Raw genomic sequence first — 27,103 nt, forward strand, 5'->3', positions numbered from 1 at the left:
TGTGGGCATATTCAGTTAAGACAATTGTGATGCTGCAATAAAAGATAAATATTTATTCTTGTACATCGTTAGTTAGTTGAAAATCATACAATATATGTGAATATATGTGAATACATGCGTTTATTTAAGTCAAAGTAAATGTTAAATTCAATGATTCTGTTTACATTATTTAGGTGTAAAATAATATTAGACATTCATTTTTCTCAATTTGGACTCAGACCTGAAAATAATTCTACATTACAGTGGACCAACTAAGAAAACTAAGAAGTACAGTTGACTGCACCCATTCAATATTTGTAGATCATAAAAACAAATCAAAATAGGGGTCATGCATAGTTCCAGGCTTCCAATCAGTGAATTAGGCATTAAATAGACATGACAAGATTAAACGGTTTTGCCAAAAAGTACTTAAATTTGCTTCAACACCACTGTGTGTAGTTTGAAAAAGTATAGAACAATAATGTATGATGAATTTCATCATTTGATCAGAACATTTTTACACATGTTAGAAAACATAAAATTACAGCCAAAGACAGAATATACATAATACAGCCATTTACAAGTTAGGTTCCACCAAAATAATAACAATATCATTTCTATCAACAGTTGGCGCACTGGCACAATTTTGTCATCACTATAATGTTGGTCATAATGGTGTTCTGGACAACCATCAGTGATTGAAATCCTAACACTGTTAACATCCATAAAAATCCCAACATACAGTTAAGTCTTTTAGTAGAGCATGTCCAGAGAAGAGACAGTGGGTTCTTCAGGTTTCTTGATCTTCGGTTTGGGCAACTTGATTCTACTCATGGCAACCACTCCACAAACTGCAAAGTGGGTTGCAACGCTGCCAACCCCAAGCCAGAAAGACCAGTCCAGGCTGTCTTCCAATACGACCAGCACAAAGAGGTCCTCGCGATAATTGGCCAGCCGCTCGGACAAACTGTGGTGCCGTATGGCTGCCAGGAAACAAAACAGGGCCAGGCCACCAAAAAGAGCTTGGAAGACAGGAGAAGGAAGAGTCAGTGAAAAAGGGAGTAGTGAAGAAAAGTCAGATGGGGTGAAAATAATACATGTACATGTATTCACATACATTTGGGGATGTGAAGAGAGAAAATGTTAATTTTTTGAAGGCAGAGCTTTATTACATACCAGCAATAAAGTTCCACAGGTAGAGTCCTTTGTGCCCTTTGATGCTCTGGTAAGGCACTTTGCGTGCGTTGTAAATGCAGAAAGACAGACTGACCACCGCAAAACCCACAGCCACCAGCAAGAAGAGGATCACCATCATGTGGAGGCCACCGTTCAGAGTGCGCACAAGTTTGGGGAAAACTGGACCAAAAAGAGAAGACGCAATTTTGTTCTGATTTAATTGCATTTGTGAGTGTATGTAGGCCATCTGGCACATATGTGTTAGTGTGTTCTTCTAAAGAAAGACACTTCACATCTTGTTCATGTTTATTTTAACCTCTCTTGTACTTTTACAGAACTAAGGTAGTGATCCTTTTGTATGTCTATAGATACACACTGTACAACTCGATTGATGAATAGATGTTGGAATGAATGTATGCAGCCGACCACCTGAATTTCCTTCGGGATCAATAAAGTTTTATTAATCTAATCAGCTACATAATAATAAGACAGATGCTCTGGCCAAATGTTACAAGTGCATTTCAAAGTACTTAAGTATCAGTTTACAATGCTTGAAAACATATTCCATTAACCCATTCATGTTGCAGCTACTGTCAGACTATAAGGTGCCTTCAGGTCCATGTGATCTTACTGTATATCTTGGAGCGCCTCTTGCCGAGCCCACACTTCTTGGTCTTGCCCCCCTGGAACAAGCCGTAGTAAATGTCCCCGACGAACTGCTCCAGCTCAGGGAGAGACGCATTCACTATGTCAGCTCCGGTTTTACACAGTATCCGCGCCCTGACCCAGCGCTCCGTAGACAGGGCCACCACCAGCAGGACCACCGAGGCAACACACAGCGCAGAGGCCACCGAGAACGTTATCCGCTTCCACAGCGAAGGCATCTTATGGCCCCATGGTGGCCTGGAGAAGGCAACACGACGCCGGGCAGCGATCGCGACGCCACCCTGGCCATCAACATGAGTCTACTCTAGAGTTAGAGTTTGGAAAAAAGCATAAGCAGGAGAGAAGGGTGCATTTTCTCTCGGTGATATGTTCCATTGCATCAAAGCTAGAGCGCTTGAGAGGAGGAGAAACCAAATCTATGGCGGTCAAAGAGATCTCTTACCGGGGAGAAACTCTATCCCTCCCTGCACTGCTCCTGCCTCCTCTGTAACCCACTCTGTACACGAGATGTGTCTGTTGGCTTTGACTTTCAGCAGGCATGTATCCTGATTGGGGAAACAAACTGTAAAATCACCAGAGCATGGTTACAATATGTTAGAATGACAGCTAATTTTCTAAAGGTCAGGAGATACAATTTACTGCATAGTATAGCCTTTCTTTCTTACATGCTCCATTGGCAATTAAGCATTTCCAAGATTAGACAATACCACATGACATGAAAATGAAAGTAGCGATGGTAACATTTATTGCAATTGTTGTTCAGGATCGAGCTACAATTATATGTATTTAATAATTTAATAGTTTGCTTTTTTTCTTTAATAAAAACATAGTTCTAGATATTCTTATATTTCTAGATTTTTATCCCTAACGATTAATCAGCTGGGGGAAAAACAAGAAAAAAAATGAATCATGCAAGCAATTCATTTTAGAAATTTAACAAGATTTTTTTGAAAGTAGAAAAAAAAAATCATTACAGGAGGCTTCAGTTGAAGGGTCAAGGGGCTGAGAATTGTTTGAGGAAATGACTTACTAATCCATTTATAATTTACTTTAAATCTGTTAACCACTAAGGATGGGAATATACAGTGAATGGAAATTTTCATTTTCAGGTAATGGATGACGCAACAGTTCTGTCCCTAAAATAATGTGTTTTTTAAATTATATGATTTGCAAAGCATCATCGTATATGTCCCTTATCTATACATTATTGCTTGTGTAATTATGACAATGCACTGGACGTTTTGGAAGCATTTTAACCAAGGAGCCGTATTTATTCTAAACAATTACTTCTTATCATCAAAATATGACATCAAAACTTCTGTAATGAGACATATCAAAGACACTTAATATTGTAATTTTAATTTGTAAGTGTCGAAGTGTGCCTCTATTTTCTGGGAGGAAAACGATCACTCAATAGGTTTCACAAAATATCTTTGTATATTTGTACTTTGATAATCTGTGAAAACGTTTTTTCTAGCTGGTTATTTATCACCTTTTTGTGTTTCACCGAAAGAGACGTGGAAGCCGAGAAGCCCGACGGGGCAATTTAGCGACACCAGCTGGCGACTCACCGGAACGCACAACGCGATGACGTCTGACGTCAGATCACGTGACGCCGATGTCAGTCTCCCAGGCAGCAGTTGAAATCGTTTGCCGAAGATGGCGGACTCGCTGTCGTCAGGGCTGGGAGAGGAGAAAGAGAAGGAGAAGGAGGACGGCGAGCGGGATAGAAGGCATCTCAAATCCGACTACAACAAGGAGAGAGACGCGCTCGCCGACACTTTGAGGTTTAACGACAGAAATGTTGGCAGCAACGGAAAGAAACGCAACCTGTCAGGTGGGAGCTAGCCCCGACAACACACACACATACACAACCACACAGGAGCTGCATATTTGACAGCTTCAGCTACAATAAACTGTTGTGGTTAGGTTGCTTTTTCATATCTAGTGAGTCCGTTTATGGTGCTAGCACACGGCAGGTGTAGCCGTCGTTGATGGTGAAGTTGGCTGAAAACGGCAGCTGGGAGTTTGCTCTAGCTTGAACACTTTTTGTAGTGTGCAACCTGGTTCTGTGGCGGTGCAGCCGCTGTTTTGAAGACCACTGTCGCTGTAACGCCAACGTCAGCCGAGGTTACTCGGCATATGCGTCAACGTTGTAACTAGTGTTTTTGAAGCACTCGCTGTCAGCAAGACCTCACCGCTGCATGGCACGTCGTGCACGACTGCACGAGAAGGCCAGTCCGCGTTGAACAACGTGAGCGAGTGAGCGCTATTCCCGAGTTGACACTTCCAGCGCACGGCTATAAATACAGAGACTCCAGTGTCCATCTACCAAGCTCCCATGTTTACTTAAGACTTTGATTGATTTAGGTTCCGATCTTCGCTGGGCTTCTGATGTAATTCTGTTAAGTTTGACTTTTTTATTTTTTAAAGAAAAGAAAAGAAAAAAAAAGATCATTGTTAATCAAGATAATCGATTATATTTAGCAGCATTGCATTGACGGTTTTCTTTTTTTTGATAACATCTCGGGTAACTCCTCGGTTGGAGAACATGTCCAGAATGTCCCGCTACATTAGTAGCATGTCCAACTTTTTGGATGCCAGAAATACCAGGGAGCCCCTAAGGCATCAGGCTCCTGTTTTGCTGTGTGCAAACAGACATTTTCCGGCTGCTCTGGCTCAAATCCCTCTTGCAGTGTAAAATACACAATACATCGGCGAGGGAATACAATTGTATATCAACCCCTTGACAGAACACAGATGAAATAGCTTGGATAAAATTGAACTATAAAAGCACAGACGACGAGCAGACTGCTTCAAACGTTCAAGGTCCCTGAGATAAACGGATGTCCCAATTGTGTACTGTAGATTCTGCTTGCAACATTGAGATGTTCTTAGCGCAGCTGCAGAACAGACACCTGCTTCCACAGCACAGTTTGACACATTGAACCTGACTGCTGTTGTACGATTGCTGCAAGATTTTATGAGGCCTGCTAGATGAGTTGTATAATGATGGACTTTTGACTGTATTTCATGTAAAGTGTGTATGTGCCTGACTTTTTTCTTTTTCTTTTCTTTTCTTTTCTTTTTTTTTATTATTTTTTTTTTTTTTAACTTATAAGCTATTATACAGATAAAGGTATAATTTGCAATATACAGTCTGGAGCATTGAAATGGACATTGTGTGATCTTAGTGTAAGCAAATCATAGTTTAAGTGCAGGATTTTGCCCATAAAGTTATATTATGTCTTTGTCCCTTTCTGTCTGCAGACCTGTCTCTGTTCAGGTTCATAACAACTGAACTCACCAGAGGCTACTTCCTGGAGCACAATGAGGCCAAATACACAGAGCGCAGAGAGAGGGTCTACACCTGCCTCCGCATCCCCAAGGAACTCGAGAAGGTAAATGCAAATTCCAGTGAGATCCAGTATCGGCGGCGTTGTTGTTGTTTTACTCAAAGTTGAAAAGAAATACTTAATTTTTTTTTTTCTCCATCTTTCTAGCTGATGACGTTTGGCTTCTTCCTCTGTCTGGATACCTTTCTCTATGTGTTCACTCTGCTTCCCCTCAGAGTGATTCTGGCCCTTTTACGACTCCTCACGTTGCCTTGCTGTGGCCTCAGGTAAACTTTATTTGTCCATGCCAGTGATGCAAATCAAAAACAGGAAGACCTCCATCCACCATTTGCCAATTTTAACTGTAAATAGTATTGTTTTTAAATATTTGATTAACTTAATACTAGAGCAAGGTTTGCATCAGCCTGAGAAAAACAGCAAAACATTTTTTTTTCAAAGTTAAAGCCTCATTTCTTGCTCTGCAGCTATTGATGAAATTATAGCAGCTTGTGAAAGATGACGTACAGCTGTTAGAGTAGCAGGTTCATTTCCTGTGTGTGCTGAGTACTAAATGATTACTGCAATTACTGTAATTACTGAAATGAAGATCAAGCGCTTTCTAGACGTCATCATTTTGTCAAACGTGTCTATGGGACAGTAATGACTACAAATGACTTTTGTCTGAACAACAGCAGAAAAATATATATTTTTTGCTGCAAACTATGACAGGAATAGTTATTCATAGTTAATTGAAATTTTGTTTTTGCTTTTGGCATAGGGTATCTCACAAACAACAAACAAAAACAAATTCACTGTTAATTTCACTGTAACCCGAAGCAATTGCCATCCATTACCTCTAGGGGGCAGTGGTGGCCCATCTGACCTTAATGTGTGTTTTTCAGCGGCTCCCGCCTGCTCCAGCCAGCTCAGGTGTGCGACGTGCTGAAGGGGTTCATCATGGTCCTGTGTTACTTCATGATGAGCTACGTGGATTACTCCATGATGTACCACCTGATCAGGGGGCAGTCTGTTATCAAGCTGTACATCATATACAACATGTTGGAGGTACGTCCTTGCCGGGCCGCTCTGACTGATCCTTTGCCAGTGGTCACCGGCTTGCTGACTCTCCTGCCTCCCCTCCGCTCTCGTCTCTCGTCTCTCTCCCTCCCTGTTGTGTTGTCAGGTGGCCGACCGCCTGTTCTCGTCCTTTGGCCAGGACATCCTGGACGCTCTCTACTGGACGGCCACGGAGCCAAAGGAGAAGAAGAGAGCGCACATAGGCGTGATTCCTCACTTCCTCATGGCTGTGCTCTATGTCTGTATCCTCACTTGTTAAATTGTGGCCAGTCAACCCGTCGAGTTTGAGTGGAAAAACATAGAAATAAAAAACGTTGTTTATACCGTAAATCAGTTACAAGTATTTTTAAACGAAAAAAGCAAAATTATTTGCTTATGTATGTTGGGGGATTTTAACATTTTCATAATAATGCCAGTATTTATTTATTTATTTTTTAAAGTATCTGCTGATCAATCTAGGAAAATCATCACCTTATTAGAATACAAGTTCAAACACAGAGTAACATTTTCCTCAGCTAGTTTTTATTTAGTTCTCCATGCCATCCTCATCATGGTTCAGGCCACCACTCTGAATGTAGCCTTCAACTCCCACAACAAGTCCCTACTTACCATCATGATGTCCAACAATGTGGGTATAATCAGCACACGCACATTTCTATCAAAACTACTCGCATCACTTTTTTTCTAATGAATGATGTGTCGTGTATTTTTTTTTCTCTCTCCCCCCAGTTTGTGGAGATTAAAGGAAGCGTCTTCAAGAAGTTTGAAAAGAACAACTTGTTTCAGATGTCAAACAGCGGTAAGCGGTGAAACGCACCAGAAACTGTCAAATATTGGGCAATAATATCAGCGTTGTCTTCAAACCTGCTGATTTGGTACAAAATGATGAAATCAAGTTGAGCTACGGTGAGAACCAAAGAGGTTAATCCAGGAGTGATTGTTCTCCCCCCCCCCGCCCTCAACAGATATTAAAGAGAGGTTCACCAACTGCATCCTCCTGCTCATCGTCTGCCTCAGAAATATGGAACAGTTCTCTTGGAATCCTGGTAATTCACATCGCGCCGCTGGACGTTGTCGTGTCGTCCACAGCATTCATGTTCACACAGTATGGTTGCGTTCTCAGACCACCTGTGGGTGCTGTTCCCTGATGTTATGATGGTGCTGGCATCGGAGGTGGCAGTGGATGTTGTCAAGCACGCCTTCATCACCAAGTTCAATGACATTAGTGCTGATGTGAGTACTTCCTGCCCCCCCCCCCCCCCCGCCATCCCTCCAAACATGACTCCTCTGTGAGCTTTATCCGGAATTCCTGACACGGATCAGTTTTGGAATTGAATTTGTCATTATTAATTGTTTTTCTGCGTTGTTTTGTTGTGAAGCACCGTTTGGTCAGCTGAGTGGTTTCCTGGGGTTGCAGCCAGATTTATCCCATTGTCCTCGGTGTGTTTTAAATTTTTTGGTTTCATTTCAAGGCGTTTTACCAATGCTTATGTAATGGGCAGAGTCTCCACAGGAAGGGATTAACCTCTTTTCTCGACTGTGTCGACCAAATCACACAAGCCTCACTCACTCATTGTTAGTGAGACACACACACACACACGCACACGCACACACACACACACGCGCACACACACACACACACACACACACACACACACACACACACACACACACACGTGCGCGCACACGCACACACACACACATTGTGTGTGTGAGAGTGTTCACGGTTTCACTCTCGTCTTTACCAAAATAGAATCTGCTTTCTACTTTCCCTTATTTACCCCTCAAACCTTTGATCTCTGTGGGGAGCTGCCCCGAGCCCAGTGTTTAATGTGTGTTGTGCTTTCTGCCCAGGTATATGGGGAATACAAAGCCAGCCTGGCCTTTGACCTTGTCAGCAGCCGACAGAAAAATGTAAGTTAAATGTGTCTCCATCAACTAACAGAGATCCTTGGCAGCATTTAAAACCTCTAAATAAAGCATAAAAAATATGGCATCACTTTCTGAAATAAAAACAGTTTTCATTTTAATTTGCATTAACTAACTTAGTTAGTTATTGTTAAAAGACAAAAAGTGTGAAATTGAGATTAAACCTCTCTTGTTTCACAATTTATATGTACATGTGTATATATATATTACACACTGATAATAAAGTATTAGGATGTGTTGTGAAATCATGTCTTGTGTGTTCAGGCTTACACAGACTACAGTGACTCTGTGTCCAGACGAATGGGTTTCATTCCGCTCCCTCTGGCTTTGCTGGTCAGTCACCCCTCTTCAGAACACATACACACACACACACACACACACACACACACACACACACACACACACACACACACACACACAGATGATGCACAATCTGAGGTTTGCTGTGTGTCAGTTTTTTAAAGTCTCACATGTGGGCTTGTTGTTTGTCAGCTGGTCCGCGTAGTGACCAGCTCAGTGAAGATCCAGGGCTCGCTCTCCTTCATGTGCGTGCTGCTGTTTTACCTGGGGTAAATGTCAATAACCGGCACATTTACAGCAGTCAAGGTCGCCTTGTGTGCAAGTATGTGAGCGCATCTCGTTTCGATATGTGCGTGCAGGATGATCACCCTGAAGGTGCTCAACAGTATCGTGCTGCTGGGAACATCGTGCACGTTTGTGAAAGAGGCCAACATGGAGGAGAAGCTGTTCGACCCGCCGCCGTCCGCCGTCTCCAGCCGCGTCAACTCCAGAGCTCATCGCACAAAACTTGTCCACACGGCACCGCAGAAAGGTATTTGTCTTCCTCACGCTGCTGCATTAGTTTTGTGTTCCTGAGTCATTTACTAAATCTTGGATTTTTCTTTTTTCTTTTTATACTCTTCTTTTTCGCTTTCTTTTAAACTGCAGATTCTGTACTCGGTTCTGTGGTAAATCTTATCCGCGACAGACTGCCCCCTCATACAGCTGTCTTAAGAGCCTTATCTTTGTTGACAAAGTTATTTCGGGAGGACATATTAGTGGTCTCAACTGACGGGCGTTGAACCGTGTGGTCATAAATGTGGTTTTCAAAATGATGTGACAAACCCATCTGCAATATTTGAAGTTGAGAATTAGTCTAGAAGAAAGTAAAGGAGGAAACATTCTTTTAAATTGGATTTAGATCTCATTGTAAATGGCACGATTAAAGATTTATTTCTGTGTTCGGATCGAATTGAATTGTTTTATTTTGAAAGTCTTTGAGTTAGTCATCTGTAAGTAACTTTTCGTTGATATTAACCTGAACAGTTATCTGTCCTAAAACCTTGAAGCAGTTACTTTTCTTGGCCAGTTTTGACCGACTGCTGTTCCTCGCACTAACCTGTCCCTGCGTTCTCTAACCAGAAGCAACAGCTGAAAAAGGAACGACGCTCTTGGCGTCCGACAACGTGGAGGCCGCCAACTTGCCAGAGAGCTTCCCTCCCACCATCCCCAAGAGTGAATCGGACACCTTCCTAACCACGCCGGACGAGGACGACGACAAAATTATCAACACCAACACGGGCCTGGAAGGGGACGGACTCGAACACAGACAGCCTAAGAAAGATTTATTGGAAATAGACCGCTTCACCATCTGCGGGAACCGGATAGACTGAGCGCCGCAGACCGACAACCAGTCAGGGCTCTGGCAAAGCTGCAGGGTTCAGGGATCAGACACAGGTCACGGCACATGCTCAGAGCAGGCATAGTTTTTGTCAGCCTGACCTATGGACTATTTATTTATTTATTAGTGACGAAACCAGCCAAAGCATAAAGCTGTTACAAAGAACATCGGAGAGCACCTCAGATGTTTTTCTGTGATCCAGTCAGGGCCCCACTTTTTTTTCTTTTGAAATAACAGACTGTTTACTGATGACAGTTGATGGGGCGAAATTGGCTGGCACAGCTGACGCAGAGCAAGGAAAGAAGGTTTCTGTCTAAGCTCCGCAGCGTTGGATGCCATGTGACAAAGGAACATGACAGCTGGACTGCACAAGTATGTTTCCAACAAGCACAATCAATTCTGTACAGCGAGAAGTTGTTATTAGACAGAACAAACTTGTTAAATTTTGTACATTTTCTTTTTCAAAGCCGGAAAAAAAATTTGAATTGTTTGAACTTTGAAATTTGAACTTAGTTTTTTAGGTGGGGAAAAAGAAACGCGTTCTTTTTTCTAGAATTGGCCTCATTTAACTGCAGGAACACCTCGGTTGCATCAACACCATGTATTCGCATAGCACTTCCGGACGTTCTGAAGTCAGTTTTGGGGACACGGTGTGCGCGTGCACAGATGTGCTCCGAAACAGCCACATAATATCAGATGTATCACCCCACACAAAGAAATTGGCGTCCCATTGGCGTCCCACCAAGACAATATGTATCAAGGTGATGCAGAGGTTTGAGACTTACAATGTGACGGTGCTGTTCACAAGTGGGACACCTGACTCTTTTGAGCTTTTAATTTAGTGTAAACTGGGATATTCTCAAGCACTGACAAAGACTGCTGTCTCTTTGTGAGGAGGACAGCGCTGCTTATTTTTGCAGTGGACTCAAAGTTAGTTTGGATCATGTTTTTTTTTTTTCCTCCAAAATGCATCTTGTTGTTTTCCTTATTCATTCAAGCATGTAGCCAATGGGAATGTGTTACTTGGTGTAAGGCAACGCGTTCAAGCTGTCAGAGTTGTTTGCTGCCATAAAGGTACAGTTTGGATTTCTCGACATGAACTTGTGAGACATACTCTCTGGAAGTGCGGTGCGTGAGAAGGATTTTCCCTCCCTAATGTGTCATGTGGGCGGAGCTGTGGCCTCCTGGAGTTTTGAAGCAGGTAGCTCCACCCAGTTTGCCTGGGTCGCAAAAAAATAAAAATAAGTCCTTCATACCTTTGCATCACAAGTCCCCAGTTGGCAAACAACTCTTCAAGACTCCTCAAGACTTCACCATCAACTGGCATTCATTTCTCTCGCTCGGTATCATTAGATTTTTGCCCCATTTCCTGTTTGACGGTGTCACTAGTTCACATCGTTGACATGAACGTGTCTGACTACAACTAAAGCGATCCTCCTTTGACCACAGACAGAAAAAAAAAAATACCTGTCAGAACTGGAGGGTGTAGGGTTCAAGCAGTTGATGGTCCCACAGTGGCACCTAGGACAGAGTGAGTGAAGGAAAAGTTGTGTATCAGAGGTGAAGAGCGACTGCTGCGACAAACTGGAACTTCCAATGCCATGGATGCACCATCATACGCACCTGCCTCTCTCAGCACCATCCATCAAGACTGTGAACGCTGGTGTCTTTTTCCCATTCCCCTAATAAACTGGAAGAAGGTTCCTCAGGCCAGCTGGACCTGATGCTCAGCGGCCTTCAGAGTGTGTGTCACGGCTGTTTCTTAAAAAGACAGCTCGTGGAATAGTAGTAGTGGATCATGTGGGCTGCATATCACGAGGCGTCCAAATATATTCAATTATACAGCGTAACAATTTTTTTAATTTTGCGGTCTACATTCAATATGCACTGACGAATCACTTTAATGTTGTTTTCTGTTTCAGACAGTGCAGGCTGGTTGACTGTTTGCATCGTTACAGACTGGGGCTCTAAGGGTAGAGGAGCTTGGCGCAGGCAACAGAGTCCTTCATTCATGTGCTCATCAGGAATATATACCCATCACACAGTGGACAGTGTGTGGGGGTTTGAATGAGTCTGGGGAAGCACTGCTTTTGGTGTAGATGTTGTGAACTGAGACATCATCATTTTTCCGAGGTGTCGCGTAACACATGGCATCTTTTTCATTTTTATTAAAAGGTTGTTTGTTTGTTTTTTTTAAATGCCAACAGTCTTTTCAATAAATAAATACAAAGCAACACTCCTGAATGTTTTTCTGTTTATGATTGACAAAATAAAAGTACATCTGTTTAGAAACAAGATGTAATGGTGTCACTGCTATGAAAAAAAAAACAGTAGTTGTAAAGGATTTACATTTTACGTAATATTTATACTACATTTGCACAACTGGAGGAACTTCCTTTTGCCTTATCAGTTCAGAAAGACCCAGGAGACCGTAAAGCATTGACATTAGAGTCAAAACGTGATTTCAAAAGAATTGCCCATGGCCTTATAAATAGACTGTTCAGATGTGAAATGTTATTGTAATTGTTAAGTGTTCATTTCCTGATATTTTTTTCATGATTACAACTTTCATTTCAATTTAATTTTGTCTCCTTTTCTGTAACTGGAGTGGTATCCCGATGTGTATATTAAAAGGGAAACAAGTATTTCACTGAGAGGAGTCACTACGGGGCCTTTTCACTGCGTGAACACTGCACACCACTGTTCCTCCTCAATGGGTGTTTGGAGGGAGACTCAACACATGCAGGGAGAACTTTTCAGCTTCAAGCCTTGATAAATGATCTGTTCCTGGGCACCTGGATTTCCCAAGATCTCAAACTAACACGCATGTTTATACTTCATAAAATGCAAGTCATGTGAGTGAGGATGAAGGGGGGCTGACTTCAAACTTATTGTTCAACTTAGACAAGTAAACCAATCCAGGAGGGGCCTTTGCGGTTTCCCTTCAGTTTGAACTCCAACTGTGTTTGCGTGTTGTAATGTCGCTAACCTTGAACAACGATCAGTACGTCACTTGTTCAATAACCACAGTTTGGAGTCAATGACCCTCCTGGCAATTTTTTGCACTGAATTTGAAAAGTCATTGTTGTGTAATCAAAGCGACACATCAGAACCATCATGACTTCCCCCGATCAGTCGGCTTTACATGACCAGAGTGGCTGTGAAAGAGACTGTGTGTAAACTCAAGAGTACTTACAGTGGTGTGAATACCAGAATAACGGCACTCAAAAGCAAGGACGTACAAGCCTAATTAGTAACTGCATAGCAAACCACTCAATGTATTCTAAAAACACACGATACCATGTCTATTTTCTGTGGACATATGCAAGTATAAACTAAAATAACTTGTCATCGTTGAACTCCTAAGTACCAAATCTACACAATACATTTTTCAGTGTTTTAAGAGTCATTTCAATAAAGAGCTAACGTGGGGCTTCAAAGTCACATATTTTGTCGTAACACTTTTGTTAATTTTCAACTGACATTAAAACACGTTTTCTACATATGCCATGAGATATTTTTTTCTTCCTATGAAGTGGGGATCACCAAAACACTCCATCCATCTGCTCCTGCTCCCCCCCCCCCCCCCCCCCCCCACTCAGATTTTAGAACCCATTAGCCCCACCAGTCAAAAAGTTGGTCCACCCCAGGTCTAGTAGTAGCCCACTATAAACAGCAATGGCCCAGACCTCTCACCTTAGCGGCTGCACTAAGCATTACAGCCCCCCCCCCCCCCCCCCCCCCCACACACACACACACACACACGCACACACCAGAAAATAACATAAATAAAGTAAAATAAAAAAATAAAGACAATACATTTTTTTTTTGACAACAGTGAGACAGTCAGAAAGGCTCTCACACGCATACAGGAGGAGGGGTGAAATCACCTGCACAGGTGACCCCTTGCGCTCCCGCGCGCCTCAAAGAAGCGCCCGCTCTCGACCACGAGCGCCTTTTGGTCTTTGAGCGCACACGGGATTAAATTGGCGGTAAGAAGCAGCCGCGAGCGGAGACGAGCGTCGACCGTCGGTTTCCCCCCCTCCGAGTGGCCCACATCCTCCAGGGGAAGAAGATGTCTTCAGGAGACGCCGAGAGCTAACGACTCGTCAGCCGCTGGACTTCTGTGTTTTTTTAGTGATCAATTTTTTCCCTCGGCACGGGCGATTAACACCACCGAGGGGGAGCAGGTGTTTGTCTCGCGTCAGCAGCCTCCCTGTCCTCCTCCTTCCCCCCCTAGCAGCGACCCAGAGCCCAGCTCCACCGGGACCCGGGACTTTACTTTCCTTTGCCATTTATATTTTATATTTTATTTTATTGTGCGGAACTGGACTTGAGTGAGCCATGCTGTGGACACGCTGGCTCGTCCTGCTGCTCTGCTGGGGGGCCACCAGCGGCGAGCCCAAGGCGGACGAGAGGACATCAACCCCGGCGGAGGTCCGCTCGGACTCCCGCAGACAGCGGTCCCCTCCGCCGGTGGAGCCGCTGGATTTCGGCTTCGTGCCGGCGGCGGTGTACGACACGCACGCCTACTACGAACCCGGAGCCATAGGGATCCTCTTCCATGTGGTCCATGCCTTCCTCTACGCTGTCCAGCCCCACTCCTTCCCCAAAGGTGAGAATATCTGTACATTGTTCTTGTCAAAGGGGGGGGGAGAGAAATGGTGGTGTGTCACGCGTGGTGGAAACTGTACAGGAAAGTAATGCAAGAGTACAGTGAGGAAAAAGTCATGATTGTGGTCTTCACAAATTTATAACTCAGATACATATATATTGACTAGAATGACCCCTTTGTTATTGAACAAAAGAGGATATCACTTTCTTTACTCTCATTTATTTATTTATCAGATTAGGACAGTGGACATCAATCATCACATCGGCAAAAATCATCAATATTACCATGCCGAAGTTAGCACATTTGCTGGATTTCATCCATTGTCCTAAGACAGGTGGCACAAAAACACAATACACCATAACAAATGGATAAAAGATGTAGAAATCCTACACAAAAATGAGTCTTTAATCAGGAGAATGTCTACTCCTTCAAAAGGAGAATAAATTGACAGTGTGTAGTCATTTCATGGTGACACTGATTACTCATTCCTAATTCGTGTGCCTAATACTGCCACCCCATACAGCTGCAATGGGTCACAACTGTTGCTTTAAAAAGATTGGATGAAATAACAACCTTCTGAGACTTTTTAGATGTAGCCAATTGTCAGTAAGATCGCTAACCTGCACATTTGTTGTTGTTGATAAATTGTCAAAGAACCTGCAAAAGTTTGCTGTTACAAACATTATTTTCACATTGCTGTCGTACGTGTGCAGGCACGGTTGGACTCCGAATAGGAAAAAAGCAATACTAGCTCAAAAAAAGCATTCGGTAGATTCACATTAGGGAGTGTGCACACTAACCGTGTTTGCTTATTGAGCCTTTAAACCGGAGTTATGAGCAGATTAATGGGATCAATAGCTCACGAGCGAACCTTAAGGGTCTTTACATCATACTGTGATTTTTATCAGGGATCTGGGATCAATAATTATGACTGCTCAGTTGGTCACCGTGGTCTAGCACAGTAACCCAATGATGGCTTTTTCGAGCCACAACTATTTTCACCGTGTTTGTTGAAGTCACAACTATGAGGTGTCACGTTGGAGGATGACACTGTGCAATAGGATTGAAGGTTTTAAGTTGCTGCCATTTCGGTGTCCAGGGTTAGAGCCGCTGGCTGGGTAATCAATTAGCAGATCAGCGATTAGGGGAGGCTTTCTCAGTCACCTGCATCACCGCATAATACCTTAAGCCATGGCACCATATGCTTCCACTGCCAGGGGCTCTGTAGTATTCACACACTCACAGGTAGAGAGCACCTGGACGTCCTGTCACGCACTCCTGCAACATCAACTGTTAATGTCGCACAGTAGCTGTTGATGTTGCTCAGGTGCACCCACCTCACCTTTGCACCTGTTGAAGGCAGCCACGGTGTCGCTTTGTTTACACAGCCTCCTCGTTAAACAGGATGAAGGCTTTTTGGGTTTAAATGGCACGATACTGCCTAAACTGCCAAGTTTCCCCAGCCAAAAACAGGCTGATGGTTCAACACAGGCTCGAGGTTGGCACCCACTGGGTCCTGCAAAGCCAAAAGTTCAGAGGCCGCAGAGAATGTGTTACGTCTTCATTGAAAAGGGTTTTCTGAGCGAGTAAGAATGGGTTTATACCTTTAGTTGGCCCCTGATTTGGGTCTGTAAATTAAGTATGAAATGAAGACACTGCTTTTAAAACAACAGGTTTTCTTGATTCTATAGCCTTTTTTCAACCTATATATATATATATGTATATATATATTTTTTTTGTTATACAGACGCCATTAGGTGGTATTTTTTACATTTAAGTCTCTGCTGCCCGGTACCTGAATGCTCCAGCGAGCCTTGCTTCTTTCCTCTGGAAGGGAGGTCCCAAGCTGGGTGACTTGGAATCCAATTCTGGCTTAATGATTAAGTTAAGATGATGAGCTAAATGTCACGAGTATACACTACGACAGTAGCTGATAAGTCTATGGGGAGGTATATAGTTTATCCTGAAACGAAGCTGCTCAGCACGCTGATATGGCTAATATAGCCATGGCTATGGCTAACGCACTTTGTAACTGTCAGTTTTGATGCATAAATTCATGTGAATTGCAGCGCATTGGCCCCACCTCTGCTGAACGATTTGCTAGCCAATCCTTTTCCCGCCTTTTTTCCAATTGAAAAACAAAAAAACTATGGCGTATGATTTAAAAAGCATGGTTGTTCTATCATTCATGATGACTAGTGAAATCTTTGGCCTGGACTTTGGCTTGTTAGTAAGATTAGCCATCAGAAAATACATTTTAATCATTTTCTGGTCCAAAAAATAGAGAAATGAAACAATTGCAGGGAAGAAAATAATTGTAAGTGTGAGTGGTTATTGCCACTCTGGACACTCTTCCCACAGTCACAGTGGGAAGCCTGAACTTGGCTGTACAAACATTTTGGGCCCTTACTGTGTAACTAGGCAGTGTCTGATCCCTCTGATATGCAAAGGATAGATTAGGGGATTAGCATCCGCAGAGCTAATGGTAGCAGTATGCAACTAGCGACGGTACAGATGGCACTGTCACAAACACACGCACAAACACAAATGTATAAGCACATGCACAAGGCATGAACTTGTCCACACACGTACTGAGAAAGTGGGTCATGGTGCTGCTGTTTGTTCGCCTTAATTACAGATTTGTTGGTTGTCCATGAGGACAAAAATTCTGTTCAACCATCAGAAGTCAAAGATTAACAGGTTGTCCAGCTTTTTGCATTTTATTTGTAGGCTGTCAATTAGGTATCACACTATTTATTTATTCATTTTCTTCTACATAAGGATTTTGTCAAGTAATTTTTTGTTGGTGTATTTCAGGGGACTGATTTTGTTGAAATAAAGCTGCAGACAAGCTAATGGAAAAAAGTAATTATTCAGTTACCCGAACAAAATCATTTTTGGTCAAAATAATATAAAAGTAATCATTTGTATTGCTGCTTGAGTATTAAGGAGTGCACCCTTCATTTTTTAAACAGGTTTTACATTTATATCATACATTTTTTAATTAATACAAAAAATAGTTCCAAACTGCCATTGGAAATAAGCAGATTATCAGTCGCTTCTTCCTTCTTGTCTAAAATTAATATGTCTTGTTTATTTCATCTGAAGAAGTGTCCAGGGTAAATGGAGGGGGGTGGGGGGGGACACATAATCCTCTTAGTTGTTTCACTTTAGCTTACGGGAAGACTTTCTTTAGCTCTTGGTGTCATTAAAATACATACTGTACTTAGTGTCGACTGTAATTTGGAGGAAATTTCCAGAGTTAGTTAGTAATCTACAGAACATGCTGCAACTGCTACATACTGTACTTTCTGCTTACACGTGTACTTTTGAAATGTATTATTGTGACATTACAAAACCATCACTAGTGTAAATCTGATTGATGGCATACCAGTGTGAAAAAATGGATTGGAACTCCACATCATATGATTTAGGCAGTCAGGAACTCAAATGCATGAACAATCTGATTCTGTTGTACACATGGCACACTTCCAAAGGGTGAAGTTGTGGAACACACCCATCACATTTACAAGTTTATTCTGTGGGATACACTATTTTTAAAAAGAGAGATGTGTAAAAGGTCTTGGTTTTCAACTCATTTCTTATTTGGTTTTAGCATTTAAATTTTATTTTATTTTTTTTAAATATACACAAGTCTGACTGTCATACAGAGGACATTTCTGAGGCAATTGGTGGATTCACTATAGGTGGAGATTAAATTCAGATCATCTCTGTTATGACTAATGTAAAAGTGTTGTAATGAGTGTTTCTTAAATTTTACAACAAGTTTGCCAAGTAGTCATGACTGTCAGTGTTTTGACTTTACAAAAGGCTTCCAACAATTGTTTTTGAGATGAGACATTAAGAGCTGTCTGATGTTCATTGTAACTGTCTAGCTAGAAGAAGCTTGTGTTTGAGTGTCAGTGAGCAGGAGACAGGCATCTTGTTGGAGAAGATGGAGAAACTCCTTTCTCTCTAAAATCAAATTAGTTTGATATCTGAGTCGGTGGTCTCTATCTTCTAGAGCTGGGGACAGGATTGGCTGTTAGTGTGGGAAAGAGAAAGACTTTGGGTTTCCCTGCCTCGATGGTGTGATTCATTTTTGCTAGTCTGCCTTCTAAATGATCTAATAATATAAATGAAAACTTGTCCAATGAATGATGTCAGAAGAGTAGCGAGGAGATAGTGAAAGTGAAAGCCAACCAGTGCCTTTCACGGGTCGTATAGAATATTGTTTGTTGAAAGAGCAGCTGGGATGCTAACCTCCAAATTATCCCAATATCCTAAAAAGCGTCCACAGGTCTGCAGAAACATCAGACTGTTTGCTCATTCAGTTCAGTGCAGAATTAGTATGATGACCATATTTAAGATAAATCATCAATGGTAAAGTACAGTCTTCACTGAGGAATGGACTAAACTGAGAGGTCTTTACTTTTCCTAAACCTCCGTCATGCTTAAGTGTTTCAAGTGTGGATATTTCTTTCAGTCAAGGTTGTGTTGAAGTAATTACTTTGCTTTGATGTTAAATGGTTTGGTTGGACCACATCTGTGTTCTCACTTTATCACTGGAACCAGGGATAATTAGAATACGGGTTCTCTCCTCCTCTGATTCTTCTGGATGATTTGAGGATTCAGTAACAAAGACCAAACAAACAAGATATATTAGTCCTACTTCTGGCTGTGAGATGGACTCCTTCCTATTCCTCAACCTGGATTTGTCGGAAGTTTGCCAGCACATAGTGCACGTCTCAGTCAATCACTCATGCTAGGTGGGCTGTTTGTCTTTGACAACCCTGGTTGTGTGACGGAGAGCCCTGCATGGCGTCTTTCAGAAGGAGGTTAGCTCTCGGATTGTGGAGATGTGGGATTGTAAATGAACCGTGCCCAAAAATATTACAACACCAAAATGGTGTAAGTGGTGAAAAGCCCAGTTTAACCAGCGATGGACCTGCTGCACCCCACCGTGATACTGCCAACGCAAGCAATCACCACAATGCTCTCAACCTGCATCATTTGTACGAATTTGTATGAAAACTTGTCCAATGAATGATGTCAGAAGAGTAGCGAGGAGATAGTGAAAGTGAAAGCCAACCAGTGCCTTTCACGGGTCGTATAGAATATTGTTTGTTGAAAGAGCAGCTGGGATGCTAACCTCCAAATTATCCCAATATCCTAAAAAGCGTCCACAGGTCTGCAGAAACATCAGACTGTTTGCTCATTCAGTTCAGTGCAGAATTAGTATGATGACCATATTTAAGATAAATCATCAATGGTAAAGTACAGTCTTCACTGAGGAATGGACTAAACTGAGAGGTCTTTACTTTTCCTAAACCTCCGTCATGCTTAAGTGTTTCAAGTGTGGATATTTCTTTCAGTCAAGGTTGTGTTGAAGTAATTACTTTGCTGTCAGGTGTCACTACGAGGTGGTTGGGTTTCATAAGGTGAGCTTTGTCCAAACCTTCCAGTAATCTGTCAGAGTGGGTCAACATAGAGGATTGGGCTATATATATATGTATTTACACCTTACAAGCAGAGGGTCGTTTGGTCCCACGTTTGAATCCTGCTCCCAGTTAACCAGCGACTGTTCTGTATGTATTCACTGTCCATTTAATGGCTCCTAAATGCACTGTACTTGAATATGATGTTCCTGTGAAGATATTTTTAATATTGCAACCATGCCATCAGTTGTCTTTGTAAGAATTTTTAAAGGTTTAGTAAGCAGATGGTGACAACTTGAGAATTATTAAGTTTGCCCTGACAGGAAATGAGTTCCACTAACACCGTGCTTTTCAACCTTTTTTCAGCCAAAGCACATTTTCCACACTGAAAAAAATGCCATGGCACACCAAAAATATTATAAAATGACATTTATTTTGCCTAATAATGACAACATAGTCTCTTAATTTATTATTACTCAGTCAGGGTGAAACCTGGGCCTGTTTGGATGCACACAAAGCTGATATCCTGGGAGGACTTGAGGGAGGGAAATAGGCTTACTTCCCTTTTAAACCACACTCACTCCATAATTGAATGATATTATTTTTCTTTTTACACCAATTAAGTAAAATTGGTGTGATTGATCATTTTTTACGGCACACCTGACATTATCATTATCATTATTCATTAGACTGATGTGCCGCGACACAGTGGTTGAGAAACACTGCGCTACACACTGGGTTCAGTCAGTGGTCTCTTTTAATACTGCTGGTTTATCGCCCCTCTTCCTTTCGTTTGCACCAGCTCTCTCTCATACTGGGTCACTGAACTAAGCTGTCTAAGCTTAACTGCCCTTGGTGGTTAATACTAACTAAGTAGCTGAGCAACAGCAGGTGGCATCAACAGGACACAGATGAAGTCACAGGCTACTTGTGCGGAGTAAACAGAGATGTCTTTACCTTACATGACGGGTGGCAGGTGGGGGGTTGGGGGGCGTCTCTGGCAGCAGGAGGACGAGACAATGTTAAACATTCTCACAGCATTGTCTATATGTTTCATGGTGAGGTGCTAACTGACAAGAGGTTTGGGTAAGGGCATAATGTGGGTGAGGTGGGTGAGGGGTATTGAGTAAAGGGTTAAGTTGTGAGTTAAGACTGGATGGAGAAGGAAATGAATGGAAATCAAGCTGACAATAAACTTGAACTGGTTTGAAACAAATAGAAAGATCCACAAGTCATGACAATAATGAGTGTGTCTGTGTTAGCATCTACTTGCTAACTAGCTCCGTCTGCTTGCCACGGAGCAGCATCCTGTGCATCCGTCCGGACCTGGCTCTCTAAAGCTGTGACACTCCCACACCAAGAAAAAAACACAAGACAAAATGCATTCCATGCAGACAAACCTGAAGCAGCCTGAATTCAATTTGCTTCCTATCTGCTGTTTATTTGCACTGTGACTCAGAAACCACCAGCATCATTTTTAACTGCTGTGCAATTTCATTTTGTTCGTTGCTCGAGCAGCTCAGTTTTTGACTACATCTGTTTATTATTAGCTCTTGAAATGTGACTGATGAAAGAATAGAGAGAACATGGACTCCAACACGTTTATAAAGTGACATACGCAGAAAAAATATAAAACATACATGTTATGAAACATCCAAGTGCTTTCTAGTCAACACGCTCCCCTCTGCTGCTGGTTTACCCTGATTCATTTTTTTTGTACATATACATAAAAACCTGTGGAGTGACTGAGTGCTGAGAGTGGACTGTGTGTATGCGCGTGGGCTTGGAGGGAGTGCCCTGACGGAGTCATTGTTTACCTGCTCAGTGGCAGCGTGTCACCATCCAGGTGGGCTTAGCGCCGACTGACCCACATAGACATGCAGACATCTGGACTGACCTGCACTTCTCATTGGCTCTTTGAGAAGCTCCCCCCCAAAAAACACAGCTGCTCGATTTTGCAATAGTGTAGATTTGGAAAAAGCAATACATTTAAAAGATGAGTGGGTTGACTTCCACCCCCCCTCCCCTCCCACACCTCCACTTCCACTCCAAAGTCATGTACCACCTGTCAAACACTGCGGGACAAGTGATTAGAATTTCTCTGGGCAGAATTTGCGTGTTGATGAAGAGGCTCACTAATCTTTTGTATTCACTCTTTTGCCCCCCTTAGATCTGATTGTGAAAGTGATTCAGCAGAACATGGGCGGAATCAAAATCGAAGAGTGGAGAAAGGTGCGTTTGAATGACGTCGTTGCTGAAGGAAACCCTGCTAAAAATGTGAAATATAAGATCAGTGTAAGGTTGAATTGTAATTTCTAAATGACACCTCTAAAAAACTGGACTCACCAACGTGCAAGTGATTTCTTTGAGTTGTTGTTCGGCGATGCTGCCAGTTACGTATTGGAGGAGGCTTTTTAAAATTGCAAATGTATCTTTTTAAATCCCTTATCCTCCTGTTGACCCTCGACGTTGCCTTCACTTCCCTTGTAAGAAATTGGAATTCTGCAACCCGGTAATCTCTCGTTTGACTCTCTGACCTCGTTTCATTGTTATCCTCCTGCTCTGTCCGTATGTGTGTGTGTGCGTGCGTGCGTGCATGTGTGCGTGTGCTGCTGTGCATCCAGCCGGAGAACGTGGTGCTGTTACTGCAGGTAAACTCATCAAAGTGTCGCTTTTGCTCAAATTGGATTTGACCGCCGATGGTTCAGAGACTGAAGGCTCTCGTCCTGCTGCAGTGGGCCTACTACCAGGCCGGCTTCCTCATTTGCTCCACCGTCGGCATCCTGTTCGTGGTCCTCACGCCCATCATCGGCATGTGCTTCTGCGTGTGCCGATGCTGTGAGAACTGCGGAGGGGAGATGCACCAGAGGCAGAGGAAGAACACCGACTGCCAGAGGGGCTTCTACACGGCCTCGCTCATCGCCACCACCGTCTTCATCGTGTGAGTGTTCCTCATCTTCCTCAAAGACATTGAAACGCGGCCGTGTTATTCCTTCATCAAAGTCGTAGCGGTAGCATCATATGAGGGTGATTCTGTTGTTTTAACGTGTGCATTTTAGATTTATTATTCCCATTGAACAGTGTGAAGCGCATAAACCGTAATTCTCCTAAAAACGAGAATCACGTTTGCTGTTGTTTGTTTGTGTTTGTGTGCTGTCAGGAATGGTTGTTGTGTTTTTCTCTTTGATTACTTGTAAAAAAAAATATTCTGTCTCCTCCTCTGTCAAAACATAACATGCTCTTTCCACTTGAAGTGAACTGGTCATGTGACCCAGTACGTCACGTCCGGCGACGTGTGAATGCGAAAAAAGTGTTTCTATGCCACTTTTGCGAGATGCCTCTGTACAACCACCTCATGAGAGCGCAAAAAACATTTCGCAATATTTGAGAGGTTTTTCGAAGTTCGGGTGTTTCCATTGGCAGTTTTTTATTGCGATATTTAGGCTTTGCGCAATTCTAGGGGTGATGGAAACGCAGCTACCGTGTAGTTTTCCTAACTAGATTCAAAATGCTTTCTTGAGATTCAGTGAGATGTAACCAGGGAAATGCCACCGCTGCCATTGGCACAGTACAGGGCTGTTGAAGTTGGTTACCTGGGCAGTAACCCTCTGAACAGTCATTAGTTGTTATTAATACTAGTTCATACAGCATCTTACCCGCTCATTTATTTAATCAGCACCCAGAGAATTTGCACCTGTCAGAGGAAAGGATCATAATTACACCTGGAAAGACGAGCTCATCAGGAGGTGATATTGATATATAGTAAGCAAGGGTCCTGTCTATTGAGCCCTATGGTCCAACACTAAAACCACAAACACGTAGTTTATTTGCTGTTGTGGAAGCAGGTGGTTGGTTAGAAAAGCATTCAATCCAGTCCAGTCCAGTCCACTCAACACAGGACAATTAGATGCTATTGATATCACTTGGCTGGCTAAAGGGGCGCTGTTGCCATTCAGTGAGAGGCAATATGACAGATGCAAACAGAGAGCCCCTTGTGCCCATTTGGTAACAGGGAAATTGCCTGGCATTTTTCAAACAGAGGATGTTTATTCGACATCTTTCATCAGCCGCTATTTCAGGCTTACCAGGATGCACAGGTACTGGATACGCAAAATTGCTGCTCATTACCATTCATTTTCAATGGCTATTGGTTTGTCTTTAGAGGGAAGAAGCAGTGGAATTTCAAAAAGTCTAATTTTCCCCCACTCGGGTTCACATCATGTAGATCTATGAGCTGCTGTGCCGCAAGAATTCTCCCTGAGTGAAAGTCTGACTGACAGCTGTTTGATGTGTAAGACTGAAGCTCTTGAAGAAAATGGGGGAAAAAATTTCAATCTTTTACAATGGTGAAGATATGAGCTTGAACGGCTGCTAAAACAAAATGCATGCTTGATGGGAGAGTCGGCCCTCCGCCTCACTGTGGCTGTGCTCCCCTCTGCTGGTGGAAACCAGTCGTTGTGTTTGTGTGTGTGTGTGTGTGTCAGCGACCGAGCGTACCTCTCTTGTCTTTCAGCCTGGGAGTGCTCATCGCCCACGCCGCCAACCACAACGTCAGTCTGCACATCAAAAGCACCCGACGTTTAATCAACACCAATCTGAGAGACCTGAGGACCTTTGCCAACAACACACCTGCAGTAAGCAGCCTTTTAACACAAAGCACACCAGACGTCCTCATCTTAAAGACACCGCAAGCACATCATGAGTCGTCCCGTTTTCATGTCAATTCCTATTTTCCCACTTTGTGGCTCTTTATCTCCACAGCAAATCGAGTACCTGACAGCCCAGTACACCACGGCGAAGAACAAAGTCCTGTCCGAGCTGGATAGTGAGTCAAACTCACACTGTTTACACACTGTGTTTGCCCCGACGTCTCTCGCTTTTGTTTGCTTGAGTATCTGTAACTGCTTCTGCAGTGTTGTTACTTTACCGCCTAACTGCCCGTCTGATTCTGGCCGGCAGATATTGGACCTTTGCTGGGTGGGAGGATCCACAGTCAGCTTGAGAAAGAAGTGGTTCCCTCACTGGACACCGCACTGCGCATGGCAGGAGGTAACTGGATGATCATGGCAGTAGTTCATGAGCTCTTAACATCCTCCACTGTTCCTTGTGGAGGGATTCTAGAAGCTATTATTTTGTCCCCTTCTTTTGACTCCTACACGGACATCAGACTTGTGCGTGTTCCACTAACGCCACTGTTTTTAATGATAACAACTGATTTGTACGTCTACATCTTACATTGACTATATCCATCACATTTTCTATATAAACTCAATCCTCCCGCGTAGCCATAATAATTTAAGCATAGTATCATTACGCTTTACTGATTAAATTGGATTTTTGTGTCTTAGAAATTAATAAGTGAATACATTTCTTAAGCTAACAGCCCATTGTTAGGAGGTCAGTTCTGATGCCATCGTGTACTTTAAAACAACACAACATGAACAAAGGTATTATTGCCACAATGTTTCCCCTAAGAAATCTTACCTCAACAAAGGTTTTATGAGGTTTTGCTGTGATCGCTGGTGTCTTGAGGAAATCCTCCCCACTATTTCTAAACTTTATCTTTCCCGTATTTCCTGATTTAAAGCAAAAGTTGAGAATGCCATCAAAGGTAATTGCAGCTGATCTGGATTTTAATGTTTCAGTGCCTGTGAGTTGGTGTCAGTGAACCCTCTGTACGACTTCTGTTTTAGATCCATCAGCGGTGTTGTGTAATGTGAAAAGTCCTGTTGATGTTAAATGGTTTGGTTGGACCACATCTGTGTTCTCACTTTATCACTGGAACCAGGGATAATTAGAATACGGGTTCTCTCCTCCTCTGATTCTTCTGGATGATTTGAGGATTCAGTAACAAAGACCAAACAAACAAGATATATTAGTCCTACTTCTGGCTGTGAGATGGACTCCTTCCTATTCCTCAACCTGGATTTGTCGGAAGTTTGCCAGCACATAGTGCACGTCTCAGTCAATCACTCATGCTAGGTGGGCTGTTTGTCTTTGACAACCCTGGTTGTGTGACGGAGAGCCCTGCATGGCGTCTTTCAGAAGGAGGTTAGCTCTCGGATTGTGGAGATGTGGGATTGTAAATGAACCGTGCCCAAAAATATTACAACACCAAAATGGTGTAAGTGGTGAAAAGCCCAGTTTAACCAGCGATGGACCTGCTGCACCCCACCGTGATACTGCCAACGCAAGCAATCACCACAATGCTCTCAACCTGCATCATTTGTACGAATTTGTATGAAAACTTGTCCAATGAATGATGTCAGAAGAGTAGCGAGGAGATAGTGAAAGTGAAAGCCAACCAGTGCCTTTCACGGGTCGTATAGAATATTGTTTGTTGAAAGAGCAGCTGGGATGCTAACCTCCAAATTATCCCAATATCCTAAAAAGCGTCCACAGGTCTGCAGAAACATCAGACTGTTTGCTCATTCAGTTCAGTGCAGAATTAGTATGATGACCATATTTAAGATAAATCATCAATGGTAAAGTACAGTCTTCACTGAGGAATGGACTAAACTGAGAGGTCTTTACTTTTCCTAAACCTCCGTCATGCTTAAGTGTTTCAAGTGTGGATATTTCTTTCAGTCAAGGTTGTGTTGAAGTAATTACTTTGCTTTGATGTTAAATGGTTTGGTTGGACCACATCTGTGTTCTCACTTTATCACTGGAACCAGGGATAATTAGAATACGGGTTCTCTCCTCCTCTGATTCTTCTGGATGATTTGAGGATTCAGTAACAAAGACCAAACAAACAAGATATATTAGTCCTACTTCTGGCTGTGAGATGGACTCCTTCCTATTCCTCAACCTGGATTTGTCGGAAGTTTGCCAGCACATAGTGCACGTCTCAGTCAATCACTCATGCTAGGTGGGCTGTTTGTCTTTGACAACCCTGGTTGTGTGACGGAGAGCCCTGCATGGCGTCTTTCAGAAGGAGGTTAGCTCTCGGATTGTGGAGATGTGGGATTGTAAATGAACCGTGCCCAAAAATATTACAACACCAAAATGGTGTAAGTGGTGAAAAGCCCAGTTTAACCAGCGATGGACCTGCTGCATCATTTGTACTCTACACAAACAGGTGTTACCATCAGGAGCAACTTAGCCAAACCACCAACAACTCAAAACCAGCATATGAATAAAGTGCTTTTCAAGAGGGAGAGAAAACAAACACCATTAGTAAGAAGAAGAGACAAACTGGCCAGTG

The 27,103-nt window shown here is 42.8% G+C and overlaps 3 protein-coding genes across 5 annotated transcripts in view; 2 read left to right on the forward strand and 1 right to left on the reverse strand.

Moving 5' to 3' along the window:
• Positions 1-542: 542 nt before the first annotated feature.
• Positions 543-2,937, reverse strand: clrn2 (clarin 2). Its single transcript, XM_076041086.1, has 4 exons — positions 2,264-2,937; positions 1,787-2,125; positions 1,156-1,335; positions 543-1,001 (listed from the first exon to the last, which is right to left on the reverse strand). Exons 2-4 carry the CDS (start codon positions 2,037-2,039, stop codon positions 733-735), a joined length of 702 nt encoding a protein of 233 aa, XP_075897201.1. The 5' UTR covers positions 2,040-2,125; positions 2,264-2,937; the 3' UTR covers positions 543-732.
• A 510-nt stretch (positions 2,938-3,447) lies between these two features.
• On the forward strand, positions 3,448-12,077 carry tapt1b (transmembrane anterior posterior transformation 1b). Of its 2 annotated transcripts, XR_012927737.1 has the most exons (15): positions 3,448-3,658; positions 5,092-5,222; positions 5,325-5,443; positions 6,059-6,221; positions 6,340-6,475; positions 6,764-6,861; positions 6,963-7,032; positions 7,199-7,279; positions 7,357-7,466; positions 8,088-8,147; positions 8,427-8,495; positions 8,655-8,731; positions 8,822-8,994; positions 9,585-10,215; positions 11,766-12,077. XR_012927737.1 is itself a non-coding variant. In XM_076034550.1 (14 exons), the coding sequence occupies exons 1-14, from the start codon at positions 3,481-3,483 to the stop codon at positions 9,833-9,835; spliced, it is 1,716 nt and encodes a 571-aa protein (XP_075890665.1). In that variant the 5' UTR covers positions 3,448-3,480; the 3' UTR covers positions 9,836-12,077. The 2 variants fall into 2 exon arrangements, 1 of the variants encoding a protein (XP_075890665.1); XM_076034550.1 differs by having other exon boundaries at positions 9,585-12,077.
• A 1,659-nt stretch (positions 12,078-13,736) lies between these two features.
• The window catches only part of prom1b (prominin 1 b), a 22,622-nt gene continuing 9,255 nt past the window's right edge, over positions 13,737-27,103 (forward strand). Inside the window, exons 1-7 of one of the 2 annotated variants that reach the window (XM_076034575.1) lie at positions 13,737-14,458; positions 22,067-22,128; positions 22,521-22,547; positions 22,632-22,837; positions 24,410-24,530; positions 24,658-24,721; positions 24,856-24,945. In XM_076034575.1, coding sequence (XP_075890690.1) covers positions 14,188-14,458; positions 22,067-22,128; positions 22,521-22,547; positions 22,632-22,837; positions 24,410-24,530; positions 24,658-24,721; positions 24,856-24,945 — 841 coding nt within the window. In that variant the 5' untranslated portion in view covers positions 13,737-14,187. The remainder of the gene's footprint in view (positions 14,459-22,066; positions 22,129-22,520; positions 22,548-22,631; positions 22,838-24,409; positions 24,531-24,657; positions 24,722-24,855; positions 24,946-27,103) is intronic. The other variant, XM_076034567.1, reaches the window with a different exon arrangement.

This window comes from Nelusetta ayraudi, unplaced genomic scaffold (genome assembly GCF_046127955.1).
Source record: "Nelusetta ayraudi isolate G7.1 ecotype Tasmania unplaced genomic scaffold, CSIRO-AGI_Nayr_v1 ptg000004l, whole genome shotgun sequence".
Taxonomy (NCBI): domain Eukaryota; kingdom Metazoa; phylum Chordata; class Actinopteri; order Tetraodontiformes; family Monacanthidae; genus Nelusetta; species Nelusetta ayraudi.